General features: G+C 39.3%; 1 protein-coding gene across 2 annotated transcripts in view; it reads right to left on the bottom strand.

Annotated features, from left to right (window-relative positions):
* RASGRF2 (Ras protein specific guanine nucleotide releasing factor 2) overlaps positions 1–27,392 on the bottom strand; it is a 117,379-nt gene that overhangs the window by 76,337 nt on the left and 13,650 nt on the right. For both annotated transcript variants that reach the window (XM_044446748.1, XM_044446749.1), the window contains exons 2-6: positions 6,360–6,466; positions 4,462–4,609; positions 4,040–4,129; positions 2,479–2,732; positions 1,411–1,490 (exon numbers count right to left, since the gene is read on the bottom strand). In XM_044446748.1, coding sequence (XP_044302683.1) covers positions 1,411–1,490; positions 2,479–2,732; positions 4,040–4,129; positions 4,462–4,609; positions 6,360–6,466 — 679 coding nt within the window. The remainder of the gene's footprint in view (positions 1–1,410; positions 1,491–2,478; positions 2,733–4,039; positions 4,130–4,461; positions 4,610–6,359; positions 6,467–27,392) is intronic.

Genomic DNA, 27,392 nt, shown 5'->3' with positions numbered 1-27,392 from the left:
GAGGAATGCTACACTTGTTGAATGCCTACCTATCAGCTGTAAAGACACAGAACCTCTCTCTGGGCAAAAGTTGGCAACTTTATAGTTCAGTCACTCTGCATAATAAAAGACACATAGGTTGGGTTCACACAATATAACAACCCACGGTGGGGAAAAAGTCAAGGTGCATTACTGAGTCACGCAAACCTGGACTGCTTCCTACAGGGAGGCTTAATTGTGGAAGCAAGCCCGCCTGACAATCCACGACTTGTTCTTAGGGTTGTCGTACCCACGATAGGTGGACATGATGTCCGAATCCAGACAAGTGACTGCATCACACATGCAGGGAAGTGGTGAGCGTGCTGCTCTTGCTGAGCTAACCCAAGTAGTGCAGTGGAGTGACTTGCTTGGTGTTTCCCACTGTGATTTTAACCCCTTTTTGCTTGTCATTAGAAAGGGATTTCTGCTCATTAAAGGGGATAGTGAATAGATCACCCCCTTCATAGTGATGGCCTCTGTTTTTGGGTTGGATCTGTATATATTCACTACCCTGCAATTTTTCCTCCCTTTTCCTGAAACTCCAGGTTCTAGAGAAGGTGGGAAGGTACAAGCCACCACTTTTAGAGAAACTGACAGATTTGACAGGAGATATAAAAAGCCAGGCTATCTTTTAATATGGGGGGCTTTTGGGGGCTTGGGGGGCAAGGATAATCTGGGGGATTTGACAGGTACATACACATGGTTAGCCTTGTTAAAATACCAAGTTTAAAAGAAAACCTGTTTTCTAACAGCTCCCTTATCTGGGGTCATTTGCACTTTTCCACTTTCCAAAGCACCTGGTCTCAGGAAAGGGCATAAAAGGGCAGGACAATGAAACTGCCAGGTCAAAATAAAACAAAACAACAAAAAAGATCTTTCTGCAATAGGGGTTATTTATTTCCCACTCCCTTTCACAGGCAAAGTTGAGGGACATTCCACAGTGAGCCCAAGCATTTGTCAGGCACACCGTGGTTTGTCCTGTGGCTCATTTTATTTTCAGAGTGCCTTACCATAAGGTGCAAACCTGCATACTGAGTCACCCTTGAAGTTGATATTGAATGTTTACAACAATACAATTACATAGACATGATCCGCTAACACAAATTCTGCTTGCAGAAACCCACAGGAAATAGGGCTTATCCAATTCCCTTCTACATGGTTTTGTAGAATCAAATAAATACTTTGGTTTTGCCAAATTTTATGTTTTCCATTGAACCTTGATGGAGAAAAGGTGCATATCTAAATTACTGTGGAATTCAGACATAATACTTTCCTTACACTGAGTTTGATAAAGCTTTGATGGCTCTTACCAACCCCATTTGGTCAAATAAAAGCAAGCATGGGCTACTGAAGAGTAACAGAAAAGTTTTAATATAAATACATCATACTTACCTAAAATTAAAGTAGGCCAGTTTGCTATTCTCGCTTTTAATCCTTGATGAAATATTTCATGAAGAAACATTATAGTTTCACTGGAAAGAAGAGTAGAGATTATAAAAACAGCTTTAAGTCTATCATGAGAAGATATTGTATGATTCTTACATCACATTATATATTACACGTAGCCTGATTCCATGCCTACATAAACACCTATATTTCAAAATCTTTGGAATAGAGTGGATTAGAAATGTTCATCAAATAAATGATATTTTTCTGACTATCTTAAGGTGCAACTATGCAAATTTAGACAGAAAAAAGTCCTACAACTCCCAGCATTCCTCTGTGTAGCATAGATGCTGATCTCATGAAAACCACAGCTTTTTACTTAAACCTTTAGTCCGAAACCCTGAATGTTGATGGCTAGAGGGAGCTGGGATGCCATGTTGGTGATACTTGCTCATTGGCCTCTGCAGTCCTTCCACTTTCAGTAACAGATGGAGCTGCCCAAAGTGGGCAGAGCACAGAAAAGCTAGCTCCAGAACTGCCAGATTAAAAGGAGCTCCATCCACATAGATGTGACTAATCTGGGCCCAGCAAACAAGCTCTGAAAATATACAGAAGCACAGGAATCCAAGTTCCAGTGAAACTGCTATCCCACCCCAAAATTGGTGCAAGTTAGCAGGGCTGGAGATGAAGAATAAATCCGCCACTCTGCCCCTCTTGAAAGGGCTCTCTGTTCACTGCTTTAATACCCAGGAGAATGTGTCATGAAAATGTCAGTGTAAATGAGTTCTCTGGGTTGCTCAAGAAAAGCTAGTAGAGAAAAGATCTACAAAGCTGAAAGAATGGCAATTACTGATTCTTCCCCTGCTTTCCCCAAAAGACAGTGTGAGATTTCAGCCTCAAAGAAGTCTAAAAGATTAAGTACAACATATGACACATTACAGTTTATTTAATTTTTATTTGATGCTGTGACTGAAATACTGCACAGAGAAGGGAGTTAGGAGAAGGGGAAAAACAGACAAAATTGGATCAACTTCTTTCTGTCAAATGAGAGTCACAAAATACATAAAATGATACCTGTTGAGGAATATGCTACTGACATCATCATGACTAATTGGTGGCTTCTTTGAACTTGCAGCCATTCTTAGTGGCCGTAGAAAGCAATTCACAAGGATGTAAAGTTGATGTACATATTCAGATTCGGCTTCAACCATATTGAAAACTATCTGATTTCTCTTTCGCATACTTTCTGCATGTGGAGAGCAAATATAATCTTGCACGATTGTCTTCCATTTTCTTCTACACAGCCAACCACGCATAAAACTCTGGACCTAAAAATCAAGTAAAGGAAGAATACATTGTTAATACATAAAGTGCATTTGATGTTTAAATGTTGTACTGTAATTTTAATGAAGTTTTTATTGTTGTCTGTATTTTATACAGTGGTACCTCAGCTCATGAATGCCTTGGTTCACTACCAAATTGGGTCACGAACAATAATTTCATGAAAATTTTGACATGGGTCATGAACTCCGCATTGGGTGGTGATCAAGATTGCAGCCATCTCCCCACCCCCCACCCCGAGAGGGGAGATGGCTACAATCGCAGTTGCGTTTGTGAAGGGAAGTGCATGATCACGGGCACGCTCCAGCAGGAAAGACAGGCGCAATCTTGGCCATTCCCCCCCGCCCCCGACCAGCATGATCGTGGCCATCTCCCCACCCCTCCAAGTTGGGCTGAGAGTCTGTGACTGGCCAAATTTACCCAGAAGGCTCCATGGCTGAGCAGGGCCAGGAACCCAGATCTCCTGAGTCCTAGTCCCATGATCTTAACCACTACACTTCATGCAGCACACAGATGGTTATGGATTGAGTAAAATCTTTAGGTCATTTCTAATGGGCTCTACTCAGCAGATTACTTTCAGACACCCGATACAGAAAGATTTCTGAGAAGCCATAAAAGAAAGATCGGTGTATATAGTAAAATGGTAAAGGCAGATTTGAAACTTGTCAACACTAAATTGACCTTATGCTTCCTGCGTGAGATATATATACAAAAATAACACAGGTGCAAAAGTAAGAATCAGTTAAATATGTAACACTGTTGAAATATGTAACACTATTGGCAAAATTTGACACTTGTAGTTCTGGTCCCTAAATGCAGAATGCTAAGGAAAATTCTGTTTTCCTTCTTACACTTTAAAATATGTATTGCTGACTTTTGACTATATCAACTTTTTTCTTTTCTTTTCCTTGTTGTTGCAGTGCCAGGTCAACCAACCATTAAGTACATTTTGTTTAGAGTCTATCACATCAAACCAGAAATATCTTTTCTATGGATCCCTTATATAAAAGGACTTGAACACACAATGGTCAGCAAAGCTATTTTTAACCTGGTTTCTACATGGCTTCAGGGGCCTGTGAACCTTAACTACATCTAGTCCATGTAATGAATCTTTGCCTGCTTTGACAAAATTCTGTGTCTTAGACATTAGATAATCCTTCTGCAGTTTAAAAATGGAATACGAACTCAGCTAAACTGTTTAAGACTGAAAACACTATTTTTTTCAGCATTCAAAGAAAAATACAGGCAAATTATGGTATCTCTTTTCCATTTAAAGAGGTGTGTAGAAAATTGCCTTTTTGATCTTTTTAATATCCAGATCTTCTTCTTCTTGATTGCCTTGATATGGTCGCATTCGTTCTTTAGTTTTATTAAGAGCTACGATCTGCCAAAAACAAAACAAATAAAGAATTTGTTAGGGTTTTCTATACATTCCAAAACATTCAGTTTCAAAATTTCACTTGAGACTTGACAGAGCCATAATTTCAAGCCCCTGAAGCCCAACACAGCTTTGCATGCTAGAACAGCCTTCCTGCTTTAATCAATATTCCTCTAAAGCCTGAAACTGATTCTGTAGAAACAACATGGTCCAAGAAAAGAAAAATATTTTCTGTTCCATCAGATGAAGAGGCATGAATGACTGTATGGGATAAGGCCTGGGGCATTCCTGTAAAAATAGAACAATAATAGTCATCTTCACATTATTTTGGAACATACCTCTGATTTCAGCCTTTCAATTTCTGTGTCTTGATCCTCAAGTTGATGTCGTAGCTGATTAGCTGAAATCTTTTCAGTTTCTACAATTTGAACTAGATGAATATATTTTTGCATTAAAACTTCCCTCTCAATCAGGATGTCTGAGTAGCTGCGAGCAGAAAAAAGAGGTACAGAAACTTTTGAGTTAATAAGTATGTTAGTTATTATGTATGCAACCAGCGTAGGCAACACATTTGAAGAGTAAAGTGTAACATTCCTACTCTAGTAAAGTTCTAAGATCTATTTTCAAGGGATATGACAAAATTCTTATCCATTATTATCTTTAAAGCAATTTTATAAACATGATCAGGGATGTTAATATTCGGGATAATTGAAATTTATCAGTATAATTGGCAATATGAATACTTGGACTCTCTTTTATAACAAATATGGAATATCCTAGATTTTCAGCCATTTGAGGTTTCAGCCAGTACAGGTTTCCAGTATTTTCTGCATGATGGAACTACTCCATCCATCCACTGTTATTTATAACTACATGCATTGTTGCAGTGCCTGTCTTATAAACTAATAAGAATAGCTGTGTTTTACTTAACTGATCTTAATAAATGCTAGAACTGTGCATAACGGATCTCAAAAACATTCAAACACAGCTCTAAAATTGGCATACAAGTCAGTTAGTGGAATCAGTGCCGAGATTTTCCTTCTGGGTCAGGGTGTACATGAGGGCCTTTAAAACTAAGCAATATCCACAGAAACATTCTGTTTCTGCCTGACTTGTTTTCCAGTTTGTACAATATCTCAGTTCCTTACATCCACCCCCAAAAGGAACGGCACTAATGTAAAAAAGCAATATCATCTAACAATCAATTGCATAGTCCTTTATATTTCTACTAAGTAAGTTCTATCATATTCTGATAACATTTCTAGACAACAAGTTCTATCATATTCTGATAACATTTCTAGACAATAACTGAAACTGGCTAATCTTTGACATTATTTTGTTTTAGTCACTACTAAATAAATAAATAATCTGAGCCCTATAAAATTTTGACCTATTCCTAACTCATGTAATAAAATTATGAATACAGTAGTCCCCCCAAATTTGCAGGGGTTACGTTCCTGGAGCACCCGCAAATTGTGAAAAACCGCGAATTTGGTGCCAGCGATGGGCAGTGCCAAGGCAGTGCAGGTGGGTTGGGCCGAGGAGACAGGCACACGCATGTGGCAAGACAGGGACAGGGGCAGGGGGGCGGGCACAGAGATCGTTTTTTCCGAGCGAGTCCAAACCGAAATCCTTCGAACAAGGCTGCTTGCAAGGAGATCAGTTTGGACTCACTTGGAGAAGGAGATTGGCTTGGACTCACTTCTCTTGTGAAAACGATCTTGTGAGAAAGCAGCTGCGCGGAAAATTCTGCGAAAGACTGAGGCTGCAAACACTGAATCACAGCTTCACGGGAGTATACTGTATACCATTCTATTCATTTTAATAAATTACTATTTTGTAAATCCATGGCAAAAACTAAGAACAGCCATTAAATATTACTGATTGAGTCTAAATGATAAGCACTCCCAAGTCATTTTCTTTTTTCATATGGAATAATGACAATAATTTTAGTTTGTTGTTATTGTTATCTTTATCCTCCTCCTCTTCCACATTTTGTTAACTAAGATGTTTTAGAGCTTCCTTATATGTAATGTGGTACTAAACTGGTTACTTGGAACAGCTTTGAGACTGCTGGACTTCAGGTGTGGAGAAGGTGGGGGCAGAACAAGGAGAGCAGCTACTGCAGCTGCTGTAGCCAGAGGAGAGAAAAAATGTAAGAAGAAAGGAAGCACAACCACCCACAGCAAACCCAGAAACGTTTGGTTAGATAGAAGTTATCACTGGAGTTGCATACCTGGCTTGGTGAATAGCATCTACCCATTCCTGTCCATCTGCTTCTTCCTCACAACGAAGTTCAAGCGGCTTCTGTCCTTCATGGCCAAAGAGGACAGTAAAATAGTACTGTAAATTATATAAAAAGAAGAAGTTTAAACATAGTAATGTAAATCTGGGACATTACAATGAAGGTATTAGTTGGTTTGAACAAATAAGCTAATTATTTGAATGGAGTGACTTGTCTGATTGCTTTTTGTGTACATAAACTATTTTTTAACTTTCTCTGCCAATGTAAGCCATTAATATTGTAATACAATTTAAGATGGCAAAAGCAGAAATATAAGAACACATGAGAATAATGGCCCATTTTAGACAAGTAAACCTAACACTCACTCAAACCATCAAAAGGGAAGACATGAAACCAGTATCTTTGAGCTAAAGGTGATAACTTTGAGCTAAAGGTGATTAAAACCACTAACAAGACAAGTGGCAAAGATGTCTGATTTCCCTCAGTGACCAGGTGGCCACTACAACAGATACCATCATTGCACCCTCAAATATCCCCTGAACTACACTCCAGGAATTGGGGAGGAAAGCCACCCCAGTGCATGGACAATTAAAAATGTTCTGTCTACTCCCTCCCATCTTCTGAACTCTGGAATGAAACTTTGAAACTTTCTTACACCAGTTTCCCATTTCATCTGAACTAGGCAACTGAGGCATTAATCTCTGTGTTTAATCCAGAATATCAAACCAGAATCAGATTTCAGGTGTTTGAGCCGAGCCAGAAAATAATCTGGGGAGTTGGAAAAGCTGTATAGGTGGCCTTTACAAACTCCACAAATTCAAACTAAAACTTGAAGAAATCTGTACCTGCACTGTTCATTGCTTATAGACCACATTCATCATACATGCAGGAAGTTATTTTCTAATGGCAGCTGTCACTTTTGTTCTTATTCCACAGGGAAAAAAATCTTAGAACTGCTGAAGTGTTTCATTTTGTAATAGCCTGTCAGCTCTGAGGTTACACGCAAGCTGGTGTTGGTAGAAGTAGAGCATAAGGACCAGCAGGTCTATGCTTAGAATAGACATGTTTGTTGTACCCAACTGTCCTTGTGTTCCTGCCTTTACATTTTAACAAATATCAGATACACTGTGTACCAAATACAATTACACTGAATTAAAATGAAGTTATTCACAAATAAATGAAATTATTACTTCATAAATGGTTCTCAAGTAGCATATCACAAAACCAAGTCAAAGAATGCCAGATACAAACTTAAGAGATGGACTGCAAACACACTGTAGATGTCAACCCCTGATGGCAAGATGACTCCAAATGACAGTGTTACATCTGCTGGGAGACCACCCTTTGTTAAATTGGTTGCTTTCTGATATTCAGGGAGGATCAGCTGATGTTGTTCCAGCATTAATGGAACTCCTCTCCCATAGACCAGTTTCAGCTAGTGGGAATTGCAGATAGTGATGTGACCGCAAGCATGCCTTATCTAGAGAGATCTAGAAACTGACTAATGGTGAAGCACTTTGGGATGCAGCTACTTTCTCAGGTGTGCTGTATGTTTCTGTTTGTCCCCAAAATATTCTGGTTGTACATTTGTAAATAAAACAAATACAACAAGTGCTTTCTTATTCGGTCTGTGCTAAACCCTGGCATCCTCACTGCCCAAGAGAGTTTAATCGGAAGGGAGGGAAAAGCAAAATATTTTTTAAAAGAATCAATTCCAGTGACTGAATTCCTGTATAAAGGCCTCACTGAGTCATTATACAGGCTGTATATAATACAAAATTGGAAGTTTCCAAAGTAACCATCTGTACAGCATTTCAGAGACTATGGTTGTTAGACCATGTTTCAAATATTACTTGAAAGATAGGGTGCTGAGTTGGCTAAGTCAGAGCTAAGACTAACGCAACCCTAGCTTTGTTTCAAACTCAAAAAAGCAAGGGAAAATAATAGATTACATCATTCATGTAAACTAAAAAGCATGTAATTTCCCTTCCCACAAGAAATGACTTTTTAAAAAGTGAACATGTTAATATATTGTTACTACATATTAATAAGTTAATAAATGTTGACCAAGTCTGGGGGCAATATTCTTTTCTTCCCTCCAAATTATAGCAAAAATCTGTGAAAATGTTTTTGTCCAGCATTATCAATGTTTTTAATTTTACAGATTCATTTCCATTCATGTAAGTTGGAGATGGATGATTCATTTAATAGTTATTTTTCAAGGTTTTTCTACTTTCAAGTATGTTCCCTGCTTGCTGATTCAAGCAAGCAAAAAGGTGGGCAAAGAGCAGTTTCATACCACACATTTCCTGAATCTAGGACACAGAAAGTGTGAAGATCAGTTTATGCAAGAAGCATGAAAAAGGCCTTAGCAAACATGCCCCGTGCCATTCCACTTTTGTAAACTAAGAGCACTTCTGCTTTTCCTCCTTTATAACTTAATGAAATCATAAAAACCATTTTTAAAAACTCAAAAGATGACTACTGAATGTGGTAGAAGTTTGTTTTACAGTTTAAAACATTGATCAGTTGTTAATCAAAACATCTAGTCTGATTAATTCAATTCTAGTTCTTCCCCATTTTTGTGAAATTTCTTTCCTTCAGAGAGCTACTTTAGCAGCACAAAAAAACAAAACAAAACTGGGCAAGCATTGACAAAAATTGAGTTGAGTTTACGGAGTAGGGGGAAGTTATATAATATCATACTGGTCCTTCAGAAAAAGAAATATATAAATACCTAGCTGGTTTCTCCCTTGGAAAGTACAGTAATACCTCGATTCATAAACTCTTATGTTTGCAAACAATTCAGTTCGGGAACAGAAAGTTCTGCAAAATTTTGCTTCCATTCGTGAACTCTGCATCGGGTGACGAAAACAATTGCGGCCATCTTCCCCACACGAACGTGATTTTCCCCACACTGCAACCACGTGTCAGAGCATGTTTGAGTGGGGATGATGGCCACGTTCGTGTTTGCGCGGGGAAGATGGCCACGACTGTGTTCGTGTGGGGATAGTGTTGTCAGCAATAATGTTCGCACAAGCATGAATGCAGCCATCTTCCCTGCTCTGACACATTGTAATAGCTTCCTCTAGTCAAGATCACAGTCGCAGACTCTCCCTCCAAACAATAACCTCCTCCCCATCCACCTTCCTGTCCCCCACGCCAGAAGTCTCCTCAAGCAAGGTTAGTCTCTTTCTTCATACTGTACTGTAGTGTACTTTGTTTCATATTGTTGTGTTTTTTTAAAAAATACATATGTTTCAGATCGTAGCAACCTTATTTACACTGAACCTTATGGGGAAATTTGACTTAGTTCACGACCAATTCGGTTCGCGACCAGAGTCATGGAATGAATTAAGTTTGTGAACTGAGGTACCATTGTAGTCAAAAAGCAGTTGGCTAGATACAACTGAAATTATTTTTGTTATTTAGGAGAAATATAATGTTGCCATTAGTTCATACTGTGCTGAACTAATAATTTCATCAATGAACTGATAAAGGATTGCAGACTCTAATTAGTTGACATTTGCACTGTCTACTGAAGAAATAATGTATCCTCAGTATGCAACATTACAGACCATTACAGAAAAATTCTTCAAAAAGGATCTGCAGTGCTGAGAATTTTCCTCTTCATTTATACATTCATACCAATTATCTTCCATGTAAAGCTATACTACTTGAAATCATTCCTCTTACAGTTCAAATAAGAACTGTTCATTCTAAAATATAACATCATCAAACTGTGAAAAAATAATTTTAGTTCTGTATCATGCTACCAAGCAAAAGGACGTTGTGGAAGTTAATAATTGTTTATTTATTTATTATTCACAACATTTCTATACCGCTTGTGGCTGAAGATCTCTTGGAGCTTCACAACATTTAAGTCACCCATCCAGGTTTCAACCAGACCCGGCCCTTCACAAGATTCGGCAGAATCAGGTACTTCAGGCTATATGGAAGCTATTATCTATTATCTATCTAGTAGTTTTATCGATCACTTTTCATACTTAAGAACTATCTCTGTATGGTTTTGTTTCAGGTTTTGTACAGAGCATGGCCCAACTCTTCTTTTATCACTTTATACCAGAGTTGTAAAACCCACAAGCTCCAGGTGGGCTCTCACATTTAGGGTTAGGGTTATGTTCTAACTTCCAATATCTTTTTTTCTCTACCATTAGCAGCAATGTGAAAACAGCTATCTTCAGAAGAGATTGTGGCAGGAAGGGCAGACACAAAAACCTCTTTCAAATTCTCTCATTCAACTTGCTTCCGATATTCCCAACTTCTGGTGTGATCCCTATAAACCAGACTTTGTAGTCCCTTAGAGACAGGTCCCTTGGGGCAGAGCTAGAGAAAAGAGTCAATTTTTTTTTCTCTGCTAGGAAGCTGAATACTTGAGAACTGATTAATAATTATGGGTTCTTATCAGCTTGTATGAGGTAAAATGAACTGGTATATAGCTGAATTGCAAGGGGAGGTAGATTTATTTATCGGTCTCTGGAATATGTTTTATGTCCATTATTTTTGAAGAGGTAAGACCTTGACATTACAATTTACAAATGTCATTTGTGGTTGTCCTGCAGTCTGGAATTCAAGTATGTACTGAAAATACTACTGAAGTGTTGAACATCCTGTGTAACTGGAGGCACACTGGGACTGACTAACTGCAAAGTTAGTAAAGTTACATCTGAAAAGTTGTAAGCAAATATTCAATATTTATGTATTGACTCAGAAGAGCTATTTGGTTTTGTACTTTTTGTTTTGTATTGGGCAATTGTTGTATGTTCTTGTATAACTATGATTCTTACTATGGCATGTTTGATCAATTATATCTTCAAAAATTTTATTCTAATATTTATTCTGATAGAACCGCATAAGGAGAGGTTATATTAGCAAAGGCACAGAAACAGCAACTTCCAAGGAGAGAGCTGGGAGATGGAAGAAGCTGTCACTTCCATCACCTGTCAGCAATCCCTAAATGAGCAAGGAAAGGAGGTTTAAACTTTGCCATTCCCTAAATGAGAGGTGTGCTTATAAGCATGAGGGTATGTGTATCTCAGAGTAACTGTTGCAGTTCATGCACTCAGTTATACAGCCCTTGTGTAGGAACAGGGCCAACTCATATTATAAAAGAGCCTCCAAAGTTTGTGGATACAGAATCTGGCTCAGACAAAGAGAGGCTAAAATCCACCAAGCTGAAATCCACCAAGACCAATAGATCCAGAAATAAGCCACACAGGTGGTAAGAATCAGATTGTTTCTGTGGGAAAATTTAATGAGCATGTCCAAGTGAAGGAAGGATGGACCTAACATCATTAAACCAAGGTCATACCAAGTTAAGGGGAAGGAACCTGTTGAAAAGCACCCTAAGCAAATGGCCGTTAAGCAGGAGAATCTGCTTGGAAGAAAGGGGAGGAACTTAGTTTGCAATCAACTTATCATTAAGATGCATTTCCTGCCAAACACTATTGTGACTCTGCTTGCTTCTTTTGTAATTGACTTATATAACACTTTCCTTTTGTACTAACTGGTACAAGCCAGCCTAGCTAGACAACATGTCCCCTACCCTCCCCGAGCACATGACCCCTAGGGCTAAAAGGTCTGTGCATCATTATTATATTCTTTACTTAGTAAGTGATGCAATGCTCAGTCTTCATTAAAGTCAGTAGGACTTAAAAACACATACATTTGCTGGAATGTGCTATTTCTCACTTAAGCTAAATACTGATTCCTTAAGCTACTGAAAACAATGAGTCATGTCCTTATGAAATGAAAAAGCTAAGATATGCAAATTTAGTGACAGATATTTGAACACAGTGACCTCATGGTAGCTGAAAATATTATGAATTTTCCAAATATAAAATTCTGTATTCACACAAAAAGTAAAACAAACAAACAAAACAAAACAAAACTTAGGCTTGTTTGCATAGGCAATAAACAAAAGCTTTGTGAAGTACTAGTGCAAACCTGCAGTTGATAATTTTGTATAGAAAACTTTAGTGAATGTATTTAATAAAATAATCAATACTATTCTCTTGCTGTATCACTAATTGGGGTTCTAGCAGAAATTAGGACATCTAGGAGCAGTACACAAAAGAAAAGAAAACCATCATGCTATCTCTGGGAATTAGTAATAAAATCTAGTAAAATATAGACCTGCTATCCAGTTGGGCTATGAGCTGTCACAGGTATAGCAGTAGAACTGGTTATGGTTAGAGAACAGTACTCTGCAGTTTTCAGATCAGTAGCTTAGCTATGAACATATGCAATAAGATTCTACCCTAGAAAAATCTTGTGTGGTACATTTCAAAAACACATAGTAGAATTTGTCTAAAAAGCAAGATGAAAAGGTGGGAAGTCAAGGACACCAAATAAAACTTACTCAAGCAATCCAGTTAATTATTTGCCTGCTAATAATAATTATCATTTGTTGTTCACAGAAATGCACTCTCTCTGGTATCACATAGAAATCCAGTGCTCTCAAACACAAATCGGTTGCCTAGGAGGCTCTGCATGACCCAGCCTCCTGCTGTCATTCCCATTCCATGCAACCTGCTCTGCAGAGCAAGGTTGGCTTGTTTTAGGGTTAAATCATAAAATCTCTCTGTGTGCACATGCATGAATGTGATGTGCACACACACATGTACATAAAATCTCAGACCCTTGCTATAGTCTGTGGTCCTTTAACAGTATGTTATAGTCCTTTTTGAGGAACTGATAAAATCAATTACATTCTTTGTTCATTGCTTCTTCTAATTGATAAAACTAAAATTATAATCTTGTATTTCTTATATTATATATTTAAATTGCAATAAAATGCCTAATTGGCTCTATACATAAGTATGACACCACTGTTATACCCAGACCCTTAGTCTGGTTCATGCAAAGATAATACGCTCTGTGACCGTGGCTCAGCACTTCTATCATGGGTTACTAAATTCATAATTTAAACCACATACTGTCTATTTTTCATAAATAGAGAGAATGTGGCTTAAACTCTATCAAACTTGGTTTTAAAACTTTCAGTAGTTCTCAAGCAGTAATTCAACCACCATTTCCAGGTTAAGAAGTCATAGGATACAATCATATAATAAGCCGGGATCAAAGCCAAACACTCAAGGATAGCAGAAGAATAAGAAGGAAGTTTGTTCTTGGTGTGTTGGCCCAATATTGTTATATGTGAACCGAATTTAAAAGGTTACATTGGGGTGTCAAATCTCAAGACTGTAGGCCAAATTTGGAATGCCTGGGAATGAAATTTGGTCCTTTACGTATGGTCATGTCATCTTTCCCCATACTACCATGTGGTTCCCATTCCCCACTTCTACCCCATCTGCTGTGTTTTATATGTTTTTTAATTGTAATGTGTCTTATAAGGTTTGGCTACCGGCAATAAGTACAGTGGTACTTTTGTCTTGCCCCCAGCCAAAAATGTGCAACGTAAGACCTGTAGAAAGAGGTTTGACTTACTATGCTTCCCTAAAGGAGGTCTAAAAAGAGGCAACAAGGAGGAGGACCTTTTCTGTAGTGGCCCCCAATTGAGGAATGATCTCCCTACTGAGGCCCTGGCAACAACATTGTAATCTTTTTACTGTCAGGATAAAATTGTCCTCTATTCCAAGGCATTTAATGCTATTTAACAGCATATAATAGTGTCAGCTGTTTTAACTAGATCTCGTTTTATTGATTTTTTTTGGTAGTATTTTTATATATTGAATTTTAAGCTGTTTTAAATTTGTATACTGGAATTTTATACTGTGCATTTTTGTATTTGAATTGTTCTTGTATCTTCCTGTACTTTGATTAATTGTTGCGAGAGCTTTGGCTTTTGAGTAGTTTAAGAGATTAAATACATAAATAAATAAATAGTTCCTATGTGAAAGTTCCGTCTGCTGAAAATGCTGAAGGCACTCCAACCTTGGCAGAGAAAATTGGAAGGGCTGAAAACTTAAGATCGTAAAAGAGGAGCCATTGCTTTTCATTCCCTAGCTCTTAGCAGCTCCTTCCCTGCCAAGCAGAGATTAGGGGAAATAATAGGAAGAGAGGCATACAACTTCTTCACCATGTGTGAGTTTTCTGTTCCTTCAGTTCTCCCTGTCCCGTGGTGGGCAGAATCCTCAGAACATTCAAAAGCCTTACATGGTGAGTGAGCAAAAGGTGAACAGCTTTACACTTCCAAATAACCAGACTCTGTGGTTGGTAAGAAAAATGTATAGTGTCTGCTGCATGCATTGCTACTGTAATACCGTCAACACTTTAAAAACTACATGTTTCCATGGTGCTGACCTCAGTGGTGCCATCTACAGAACTCACTGGAAGTATCCAATTCACATATTGTTATGTAGGCTGCTCACCACAAAAGAAGCCCTTTCTGGTGCTGAGTGTATGTTTGAAACCATCCCAACAAGTGCCAGCAAGAAAATGCACAAATATGTCATACTTCTACTTTTTGCATTCATAATTCAATAATCAAATAAGAGATCGTTCAATAGAAATTGTGAATCTTGGGTAGTTATTGCTTACAAAGGTAAACAAGTTTTAAAAAATCTGCATTATCTTATCCAATGGAGATATATTAGGCAAGTCTCACAGAAAAAGTTTAAATTACAGTTATATGCCTGTCAATTCAAAATCTGATAACATTTCTTTATTTAAGAAATTCATTAGATCCCTTTCAAAATGCAACATTTCCTCAGATCAGCATACAATGTATAGTAAAATCAATTTAAAATATAAAAAAATAAATACCACAACAATGATAAGCAAATAAACAAAAACAAAATTCTATTCTATTTTAGCTAGACAATTTCCTATAAGGTCTAAAAACAGGACCATTAAGAACAAGTCTAATTGACCCTCTTAATTAGAAATAATCTGAAATAAAATGTTATTTTACAACCTGCCTAAAAGACAACAGAGAGAAAGGGTTTGGGAGTTAATCCCATAAAAATGGGGCCATCGTTGAAAAGACCCTGACTCTTGTGCCCACCAGCCTAACGTCTATTTCTAGGGTGCATACAAGCAGAAATTTCATAGCTGATATTAATATTCTGGCAGATTTGTGAAGGTGGTGCAAACTGGTAACATGGTCCAAAGATTTAGACCTCTCAACAACTGGATGCTGTGTCCTGTATCAACTGAAGCTTCTGAAACAACCTCCAAAAGTAAACCCAACTGCAGACAGTCTCCCACTGCTGTAGTCTATTTTGAATGTAACCAGAACATTTATTTACTACACTTCCATTGCATCCAAGAACCTAAAGTTCACAATAATTAACAGAATAACAATTATTGGGTAACCAAGGCAAAATCTGCAACAATCAGTGGCATAGCTAATTAAAAGAAAACTCAGCCTAAACGGATAAAAAGCTAAAGCTTAAAATATGCCAGATGCATTTCAGGGCACCACATTTCATCACAAATAATTATTCATTGTGAAATAATTCCATGATTCAAAATATTAAGATCCTAGAATAACAAGAGATGTTTATTTCTTTAGTCTAGGCATATGCAACAACTTTGGGCCCATGCACACATTTGACAAACAATCCAGGGTGCTGCCACGCTACTGTGGTAGAATCTTGTAACATTCTATGGGAGGTGATGGGGCTAGATGGGGGGAACACAGTCAATGTGGTTTATCTGGATTTCAGCCAGCCCATTGATAAAGTGATAGCCTGGTTGAGAAATTGAGGATAGACCAATGCACTGTCCAATGGATTAGGGCATGGCTGACAGACTGAAAGCAGAGGGTAACTATTAGTGGGGGATCATTGGGATGGCAAGTGGGGTCAGTGGCGAGTGGGGTCTCCCAGGGCTCTGTCCTGGGACTGATCTTGTTCAATCTTTTCATCAATGACCTGGAAGAGGGGGTGACAAGTCTGCTGATCAAATTTGCCAATGATACTAAAATGGGGGGGCAGTGGTCACAACTGATGAGCAGGTACTCTGGATCCAAAAGGATCTGGACAGACAATGGAAGTGGATAGGGGACAACAGATGGTGGTCAATGTGAATAAGTGCAAGGTCTTGCACTTGGGGCATAGGAATAGCTGTCATAAGTACAAGTCAGGGGACAAGTGGCTAGAGAGCAGCATTTATGAAAGCAATCTTGGGGTTCAGGCTAAACATGAGTCAGGAGTGTGACGCAGTGGTCAAGAGGGCGAACACCACCCTTGGGTGCATAGTCAGAAGAGTGGCTTCTATATCCAGAGGGGTATTACTGCCACTCTATACAACTCTGGTGCACCTCTGGTGCAGCTGGACTAATGTGTTCAGTTCTGGGGCCCTCATTACAAGAGGGATATAGCAAGGTTGGAATCAGTGCAGCGAAGGGCCACAAGGATGGTGACTTTTTTGCAGGGTATGTAATATGAGGAGAGACTGTGAGAAATGGGTCTTTTCATCCTTGAGAAGAGAAGACTCAGAGAGGACCTGTTAGCAACATATAGGTATGCAAGGTGGGTCACGTGGAGGTGGGTCATGACCTTTTTTCCCCCGGCAGATGAAGGCAGGATGTGTTCCAATGGAGCAAAGCTCAAGGAACCAAGATTCAAAGTGGATCTCCGAAAGTACTTCTTGATGGTCAGGACCCCTGGAGTATGGAATGGGCTTCCACAGGAGGTGGTTGAAGTTCCATCGGTGAGGGTGTTTAAGGATAGACTGGACATGCACATGGTAGGCATGTCATGAGCAGAGCTGGCTGGAGCCAGGGGTCAGACTAGATGGCTTGAGAGGCCCCTTCTGACTCACTCTGTTTCTACATAGAGAGAACAAGCTACCTGTCCAAACACTAAGTGCAAGGCAGAGATGGGGGCGAGCCCCAACAGACTAAATAAGTATAATTATCACCACCAAAGGAATACTGCAGCGATTCCAGCTGCCAGCAAGAAAAGGTGTAGATTTTTAAACTGTTGTTGCTTTTAAGTGGTTAGTGTCAGGAAAGGTGTGCTTGCACACACTGGCGTCCTCTGCCTATCCCTCCTTTAGTCCAACTCCAAAATGCCAAATACTTGAAGTTAACTAGTATGGTATAGAAAAGCTCCAGCGAAAAAATAGAATTTTGTAGGCAGTACAATGCCAATATTTTCCTGAAAGGATGATCTCCAATAAATTATCTATCAAATTCTTTATGAATTTTAAGGAGAAAGATATAAGATTTGGTGGGTTTTTGCATTGCATAAAATACTCAGTTGGGTCTTACAAATCATCTGTCTCAAAGCTAAATTATTTATACAGAGATTGTTGTTGTTGTTAGTCACGAAGTCGTGTCCGACCCATCGCGACCCCATGGACAACATTCCTCCAGGCCTTCCTGTCCTCCACCATCCCCCGGAGTCCACTTAAAACTCACACCGACTGCTTCAGTGACTCCATCTAGCCACCTCATCCTCTGCCGCCCCCTTCTTCTTTTGTCATCAGTTGTTCCCAGCATTAGGGTCTTCTCCAGGGATTCCTTCCTTCTCGTTAGGTGGCCAAAGTATTTGAGTTTCATCTTCAGTATAAGGACTTCTAAAGAGCAGTCAGGATTGATCTCCTCTAGCACTGACCAGTTTGATCGCCTTGCGATCCAAGGGACTTGCAGGAGTCCCCGCCAGCACCACAATTCAAAGGCCTCAATCCTTTTGCGCTCAGCCTTCCTTATGGTCCAGTTTTTACAGCCATGCATTGCAACTGGGAAAACCATAGCCTTGACTATACGCACTTTTGTTGGCAGGGTGATGTCTCTGCTTTTTAGTATGCTATCTAGATTTGCCATAGCTTTCCTCCCCAGGAGCAAGCGTCTTTTAATTTCTTGGCTGCAGTCCCCATCTGCAGTGATCTTGGAGCCCAGGAAAATAAAATCTGTCACTACCTCCATTTCTTCCCCATCTATTTGCCAGGAAGTGATAGGACCGGATGCCATGATCTTAGTTTTCTTAATGTTGAGTTTCAAGCCAACTCTTGCACTCTCCTCCTTCACATGCATCAAGAGGCTCTTTAGTTCCTCTTCACTTTCTGCCATGAGAGTGGTATCATCTGCATATCTGAGGTTGTTGATATTTCTCCCAGCAATCTTAATTCCAACTGGTGATTCATCTAGCCCCGCCTTTCTCATGATGTGTTCTGCATATAAGTTAAATAGGCAAGGCAACAGTATACAGCCTTGCCGAACTCCTTTCTCAATTTTGAACCAATCAGTGGTTTCGTGTCCAGTTCTCACTGTTGCTTCTTGACCCGCATATAGGTTTCTCAAGAGATGAATAAGATGGTGTGGTACGCCCATCTCTTTAAGAACTTGCCACAATTTGTTGTGATCCACACAATCAAAGGCTTTAGCATAGTCAATGAAGCAGAAGTAGATGTTTTTCTGGAACTCCCTAGCTTTCTCCATGATCCAGCGTATTTTGACAATTTGATCTCTAGTTCCTCTCCCTCTTCGAAATCCTGCCTGTACTTCTGGTAGTTCTCGGTCCACATACTGCTGGAGCCTAGCTTGTAGGATTTTGAGCATAACTTTGCTAGCATGTGAAATGAGTGCAATGGTGCAGTAGTTTGAACATTCTTTGGCATTGTCCTTCTTTGGGATCGGAATGTAAACTGACCTTTTCCAATCCTGAGATTACAGAGATTACACAAGAGATTATACAGAGATTACACAAATCTAATTACTTCTTTTAAAAAGATGTCTTTGCTCAAAATATCAATACTCTAATTTGCTTCAATTAAATATGAGAAAGGCAATTTTATCATAATGGTCATATCTGGACAAACACATACACAGGCAATTTGATTCAAAGGCCTCATTATGGAGCATATGTAGGCCTTATTTATTCATTTGTTCATTTATTTATGTATTTTCACCCTACAGCTCAGTGCACACAGAAGTGTGCATTGCCCAGGCACTACACCAGGCTATCAAGGTGCTTTCATCAAGTTGAGAGGCAAGCTGCTTGGCAGCATGGGATGCATTCACAGGTCTCCTATTTGCCGTGACAACATTGCTTCCATCTGGTCACATACCCTGTGGCACAGGGGTGGGCAACGTGGGGACCTCAAGCCCCAGTTCCCTCCTCCCAGACACCTTTTCTCAACATTCACCAAAAGCACCATAGTCTTTTGGGGAGTTACTTGTCCTTTGCCATACAGCCAATGGCAGTCATTTTGGGGAGCCAATAACATTTTGCACATCAGCACTAATAACTGAAAGCAATTATGTCGTACGACATGAAAGTCTACAATTACTCTAATTTTAGAAGACACACTCAAGTTATATTAGCATTTATTGTTAAACATATTTTTTCAGTTTATCTTGCAATGCAAATCACCACAAATCTCTACCCTGTTACTTCAAAGCACATCAGATTTTGACCTTGAAAACTAGAATTCATTGGCTGACTTGGGACATGTCACTAGCTCCCAACCTTCAAAATGTATACTGGTAATATTAGCAGTCAATTTCGTACCTATTTCAGACCTGCAACAGCAATAACCACAAGTAAATTAATGGAGCATTTAATTTTTTCCAGTTTATTGTATCACAGGTTGTTCTCATAGCAGTTTCCCTTTTATTTTTAATTACTGCCTACTGCTGTTTTCATAAAATAGTCACTGAAGAACCTTCAAAATTTGTACAACTGATAATAAAACAATGTTATCTATGAAATATTTTCTATAGGATTCATAAATTCTCTGACAAAATTAATCTATTCTAAATAATTGAAAGCACTAAGGACATAAAAATCACCATCCTGGATCAGACCAACGGTCCTTCCAGTCCATTATTTTATTCGCACAGTGGCCAACCAGCTACCCATGGGAGAGAACACGGGTTCATCAGACCAACGTGTTTATGTTCTCCAGCATTTGGCATACAGAGGCATATTGCCTTTAATACTGGAGGTAGCAAGCAGCCAGGGAGACCAGTAGTAACACTATCCTTGTGAAATCCACTACCTTGGCAGGCCCTACATGGCCTAGATCAGTGGTTTTCAACCACACATCTGGGGACCAGTGCCAGTCCACGAGAGATTTCCTGCTGGTCCGTGGGGGGCTGATCCTGCTCACCATGGACTGGTGTGGGGGCTGGCTGTGTTCCTCCACCTTGGTTGGAGTTTCCTTGGTTGGCATCGCAGGGGGTGCACTGGGGGGGGAGGAGAGATGACTTGGTGGAAGTCAGCTGGGAGCCACACTGTGCTGATTTCAGTATTTTGTTGGCATTTTGTGTTGCTCGGTTTCTGGTTGTTTTGGAGACTCCCCCCCCTCCCCTCCCCTTTCCCTTTTTTTCCTTTTTTGGTATTGTGCTTGGAAATTAATACACAGAATACTGTATTATGTGTCTGTTACTTTTTGTTTCTGCCTCAGTGGTCCCCAAGGTGGTTTACCTGTTTTCGCCGGTCCCTAGCTGTGGAAAGGTTGAAAACCACTGGCCTAGACTGTGCACTTGTTTCCTGGCATTTTATTCAATAGTTTTAAATTACAGCCAGTGGTGCAGCCAGAGCCAGCCCTTGGAATTGGTGTTCAGGGCCAGGCTGCTCTGAGGGCACTCAAAAAAGTGTCAAGTAATGGCAGGGCAGCAGACGTTAGTTTTATGCTTATGGTCATTAATACTTGCTATTATTTCATTTCTATATCACCCATAAATGAATATCTCTGGGCGGTTATGATGGTGCTAGTCATGATGCTGCTATGATTTAAACATGTTTCAATTGCAAAATTTCACATAAAGATCAAAATTTTTCTAGTGTTGTTTTTCTAGTGTATCAGGGATGTACACACATTTGTAAAGCATGGAAGGGCAGCTTCAGCAGGTGGGGAGAGAACTGTCAGCCATGTGGTTCACAACGGAGGTAATGCAGGTAGTCCTCTAAAGGGGAACCTATAACATGGGGCCTAAAATTACCCAACTGCACCACTGGTTATTACAAGGCTTTATTTTATTTAATGTTTATGTTGTTGCCTTTTTGCTGTTTTACCAGTTGGACCGAATTGTTTCTGTTAGAAAAATAGCATTGCTACTTGCTACAGATATTCCAAGGTTGTAAGCCCTTGGGGACAATGGTTTAACCGGAAAGTGGGATAGAAATAGAAGTACGTATATAATGTAGCCATTCTTCAGTATATGCTCTCTTCAGAAGATATACAGTTTATATTTCAAAATGATGTGCAACTTTTGATGATTTATGAATATTTTCACTAACACTCACAGTTCAGGAGCTGATTTAAAATCTATGCACGTATTGAGTTGGACTAATTGCCAGTGCCCAACAGAATTAATAGAATTGTCCAGTAGTAATGCTTTTATGGAACTATAAAAAATGCCTTGAATCCATTACTATTACTGTTTTCAGTATTTGTACTGTTATGATTGCTTTTGATATTTTACCAGTTTAACACTAATTAATTATGTTTGGATTTACATCCTGCCTTTTTCCTACAAAGGGCTCAAGGCAGCTTACATCATTCTCCTCCTCCATCTTATCCCCACAACAACAACCCTGTGAGGTAGGTTGGGCTGAGAGTCTGTGACTGGCCCAAAGTCACCCAGTTGGCTCTATGGCCAAGCAGGGACTAGAACCCAGATCATCTGAGTCCCAGTCCCATGCTCTTAACCACTACACCACACTGACTCTCCAGTAATTAGCAAGATACTACTCTATATCCCTGTATGGAGTTTCCAGAACTGAGAAAACATAAAATATGAGACAATGTGTTAAAAGTCAAGTTCAATAAAATCATATCAATAAAACCACAGCTGGATAGGATCAGGAAGTCTCCCTGAAATAAATGCATTTCAGGATGCACCGAAAACAATATAATGTTGACACCTCCCTGATTTCAAAAGGGCATTACAACAAAATGGAGCCACTATACTGAAGGTTCTTCTCCAGGTGGACTCCAATTAGGTCCATGGGGAACCAACAGGGACATGCCATCTGATGATATCAATGATCAGACAGGTTTGTAAGGGAGAAGCTGCTCTCTCAGGTATCCTGGTACCACTTCACTTAATCACTAAGCTGTTGAACTGATAGATTCACATCTACCTTGTGAAAGCACAAATTGCTTGATACCAATGGATTTTTTTTTCTCTTTCTCAAGTTCACATTGGTTAACTACTCCTCGTTGTACCCCAACACTCCTACATTTTCTTTTTTCAGTGAGGCCTAATATTTCCAGGTTCCATCTTTTATCCTGGTTACCCATCAGCCTACCCAACCACAGCTTTATGTGTTCACTGGACTCCTCTTCATCCTTTCCCATGATACTGTGGTCAACTGTTATTGCCTGATTCTCCTTCATATATAGGCACTATATCTTAACCCAGTCCCTATTACTTGTCATTTCTAAGCAGTAAAACATTCATATTTACTATTGTCTTGCAAATTCCAAAGCCACGCTGAACATGTATAACGTCGGACAGGAACAACGTTTGTTATTTTTAATTGCCAATGAAATAATACAAGTTTGTTATACTCTAATACTCCATATTTATAACACAGTTGTTATAGAATGTCAAGAATCTGATGCTTCAGACAACTAAGGGGTAAACAGAGGTACTGTTTGAAAACACCTTTGAGATGTTAAAACAATGTATTGACTCAAACAGGAATTTATTACCATAATGTCAGTCTCATGTTCTGTTGCCAGGAACCACATGCTGTTTGCCTCCTCCGCTTCCATTCTATAGTCTTATAACAAAGTTATCAATGGACCTTTGAAGCTATATTAAAATCCAATGAACTTCATTTCTTTGAAAAAATACTTTGTAAAAAGTATGACATTTGGAAGAATATCATCAAGTTTCTTGGAAGAAAATACCAGAGAAGAGCCAAACAGATAGGACAGATAACAACGCAAATATTCCTAAACAGCATGATACACAGGAAGATTCTTTATATCCTTATGGTTATTTTGCAACATTTACTCCAGTGAAATCAATACCACTTCCATGGAGGCAAGAGCGCAAAACTTTAAGAAATATATATTTGATGATAAAAGATGTAGAATCATTTGTTACTTCAACATAATAGTAATATGTTGTTCTAAAAGGTTGCCAGAATTATAGGCACTTGAAAAAACAACCTTACACAAACATTGACCATTATCTAAAGTATTCCTTGCCTAGTACATATGTAATGCTAAACAATGGTCTGCTCTTAAACTGGAAGTGAGGAGACATCAGGCCAACCTGGGAGAAGGTTGGACTGTGCACAGAACTGATTCATATAATAGCTAACTATGGCTTGGCATTATGTCTGACTAAGCGTTATGAAAACTAGAATGATAACATTATAAGATCTAGCAATGTTACTATTGTAGGCGTAAGGAACTTTGTGACAAAACAAGGCAGATGTGAGTAGATATGTGACTGGATCAACCACATTAAAAATAAGCCAAGCAGCTGTATTCATCTGTATGTTTTCCCTTGTGGGGTAAATAGCAGCTGGGAGAGGGCAATTTGGATTCAGAAAATGGTTTAGAAGAAAGATTAACCTCTGCCCACCTATTATCATGATCAAGATTTGAAATCATGGGCCCTCACAGCTGCTTTTAGCCCTTTTAAAGATTATAGATCTAATCCAAGATCTCTAGTTCTCTCATCTAGCTTTACTTTCATGCAAGAAGGGCAAAGGCAAAGAAGCAGGCATGATCAAACTGAGCCTAAAGGGGGTCTTTCATATTTGGCCTGTCATGCTTATTATAATGGAAAAACTTTGGGGAATGATTTCTCAGAAACAGTGTGCAGAGTAGGGAGTGGAGCTTTTGGGTGGCAAGTTCTCATATTTGAGGGTTAGGATTTCTGGATAAGACAAGGCTGAACCTTGTGGGAGAGATAAGAGGGAATGGAAAAAGAGGAGAGAAAGTTTATAGAAGGATAAAAGGACGAGCCTATTTTCAATGTCCTTCAGTGAAATTCAACAGCTATTTAAGTTATATTAAGAAGAATGGGCAAATGCATGCAATACAACAAATGGTTTGACAGGGGGTTTCCCTTTAGAAAAGAGCAGTGCATGCATGGAAACATGCACACAATGCTGCTACATACATACATACATACATGGAAGGACATATACAAAGATCTATCTTCTAAGCACATAAAGCATTTGAGACCACTGTGGGCAGATAAACCCACCAATATAAGAATATACACACATCTGCAAGTATGTATTTACCTACTTGCAGATGCATGACATTTCCTGGTTTCCATGAAACAGAATACTGTAGTTAATGGAAGACATTTTTGCTTGCTTGCTCGCTCAAGCTCATATCTCAATGCAATTGTCCAAATGTAGCTACTAAAGTTTTTTGCTTTGCTTTGCTTCTTTTATTCATCCCTACTCCAAGGCATTTCCAAAAAGTTCCCAACACTGAGAAAATGCTGAGACAGAAAACAGCCTATTGATAGGCACTTCAAACACTTTCCAGCAATGGACTGAACCCTTCCATCATTCTGAGTGTTCAGTTGAAAATAGTCTTGATTTAAAGAGAAGGTGTCTGCCATTACCTGCCTCCCTCTACAGGTATAGTTGCAGTATTGTTTCTGTTAGTTATTGGATCCCACCCTGCGTAGCCAGAGCTACATTTCTAAGCACTACCTTATAGATGTTACAATATAATTCAAAAGGGGGGGGGGTAGAAACACCTTAACTGTGTCACCAAATTGATTTATTTCTGAGTTTGTAGCCCTTGGTAGAAAAAATGTTTCCTTTCCATTGGTCTAAGGACTTAATTTTTCTTCACAGCTTTGGATTTATATGCATTTGACTAAGAAAAAGCTTTGACTTGAAATATTAAAATGAATGTTTTTGCCAAAATATCAACTAAAGCTTCAATCTGAACTAGGAGCACCACATTATGGAAGTTATCTCAAAGGAGAAATCTTGCAAGTCTACACCCTTATTAATGTCAGTAACAGGTTTTCCTGATGTACATCACAGTGTTTTTTTGCCTTAGTTATGCTTGGTTTTCTCATCTAATACATTCCAATGTTCATTAAAAAACAAAGGAACACATTATGGGAAGATTTCCAAAAAATGTTACACTTAGTAAAATTGTTTTAGATTCATTTGAACTATGTATCAAATCATGTTTCCATTTACTAGCAAAATTTCCCACTGTGTTCCACCCTATCCATATCCTTCCTGTTCTGGCTCACTTTAAAATAATCTTGAATGGAGATAACACTTCAGGGCATGTTTATGAAGTTTGTTAGGTGACCACCCTTGCAGTCCAGGAACAGAGATTTTTTAAAAGATCTTTTCCATGCTATCCAAAATATGAAAACAGCGCAGAGTTTTGTCTATGTGAAGAGAGTATGATGTCACAACATATATGTATCTGCAATAATTCACAATTGCCGTCCCCACAGAATCTTATCTGCATTTCAGGTGGTTAAAACCAAAAGGGATTGTGAGGAGCTACAAAGCAATCTCTCCAAGCTGGGAGACTGGGCATTAAACTGGCAAATGCAATTCAATGTAACAAGTGTAAAGTAATGCATATTGGGGCAGAAAAAAACCAGCTTCAAGTATAGGCTGATGGAATCTGAGCTAGCAGGACTAATAAAAAAAAAGGATCTTGGGGCTCAAAGAAAATGTCAGTCCTGTACATAGCTGTTTGAAAAAGGAAAGCTCCATATTAGGCATAATTAGGATCAGAAAGAACTGCCAAGATCATACTCCCCATAGTCAAATCTTTGGTGTGATTCCCCTTAGAATGTTCCCCTTGGTGCAGTTCTAATCATCTTACCTGAAAAAGGACAGCACTGAGTTGGAAAAAATGCAGAGAAGGACAACTGAAGTGGCTACAAAAGCTGGGGAAAAGCTAATAAGGGGAGACATAATGAGACAGTTATGCATGGTGTGGAGAAAGCGGAGAGGGAGACATTTTTCTCCCTCTCCCATAATACTAGAGTCCATGTCATCCTATGATGCTCATTGGTGGGAGGATAAAAGGAAGTACTTCCTCATGCAATGTAAACTATGGAATTCACTGCCGTAGGAAATGGAGATGGCTACCAATTCCGATGGCCTTAAAAGCGGGGGGGGGGGGGGGTTGCCAAATTCATGAAGGAGGAGACTACCAGAGGCTACTAGCCTGCTGGCTATGTGCTACCTCCATTACCAGAGGCAGTATGCCTGCATACCCCACTTCTTGAGGAGCTTGGGCAGGCAGAGATCTACCCGTTCTGCTTGAGGGATCCAGTATACAGCTGGTCTGCCTCCACATGAACAGAATTCTGGACCAGATGGACCATTGGTCTGGTACATCATGGCTTTTTTATGTTCTTAAGTCGGTAAATTGGTTGGTAAAATGACTGTTGCTATTTGGATATATTTTCACTGTATGTAAGTAATATTTCATCCTTTGCTCAGCTTGCTATTTTAGTAAATGCAAAGGACAAAGGAGTCAACCTATGGCCCCTGGATGTGGCAGAAAATATATGGGTTGAAGACTGTGTGAAAGCCTGAGTGAGGGGCAGCACATTTTCAAGGAGGCTCCCCTGACTGTAATGCCCATGTGCCCCCTGCTTGTGGAAGCAATTTTGCAGAGAGGAGAGAGATTCTTTTGCCTGAAATGCAAAGGCAGAGCAGCTCATGAGTGGTATATGTGAGAATTTCACTGAGCAGATGGAGTGTATAATACTATTCTCTCCAAGGATGCTGTCTGTGACAACTTGGCATGCTTCACTGCTGCCAGAGAGAAGTCCAAAACACAGGTGGGCATCTGGAGGGAAATGAAGAACCCGGGGGGGGGGGGGTGTTAAGCAGCCAGATGGAGCAAGGCAGATGTTGATGCATCTGTCGCTAGGTAAAGCAGGATAGCAGGCTGGAAACAAGAGCAGCCTCTGCAGCAGCTGCCACTCTTTCCAGGGTCTCTATGATACTGCATTCCACCATGCCAAGTTTGGACAATCAGAGAAACCATGCTGAAGCTCTGTGGTTTTGAAAAATTAAACATACCACAGCAGGATTCAAATAACACACACTCTATTTTGCACAAAAAATCTGCCCCTTACCAGACTTAATGATCAACGTTCTA

This window comes from Varanus komodoensis, unplaced genomic scaffold, assembly GCF_004798865.1.
Source record: "Varanus komodoensis strain SLA01 unplaced genomic scaffold, ASM479886v1 scaffold5, whole genome shotgun sequence".
Taxonomy (NCBI): Eukaryota; Metazoa; Chordata; class Lepidosauria; order Squamata; family Varanidae; genus Varanus; species Varanus komodoensis.
This window is presented reverse-complemented; position numbering and strand designations above follow the sequence as displayed.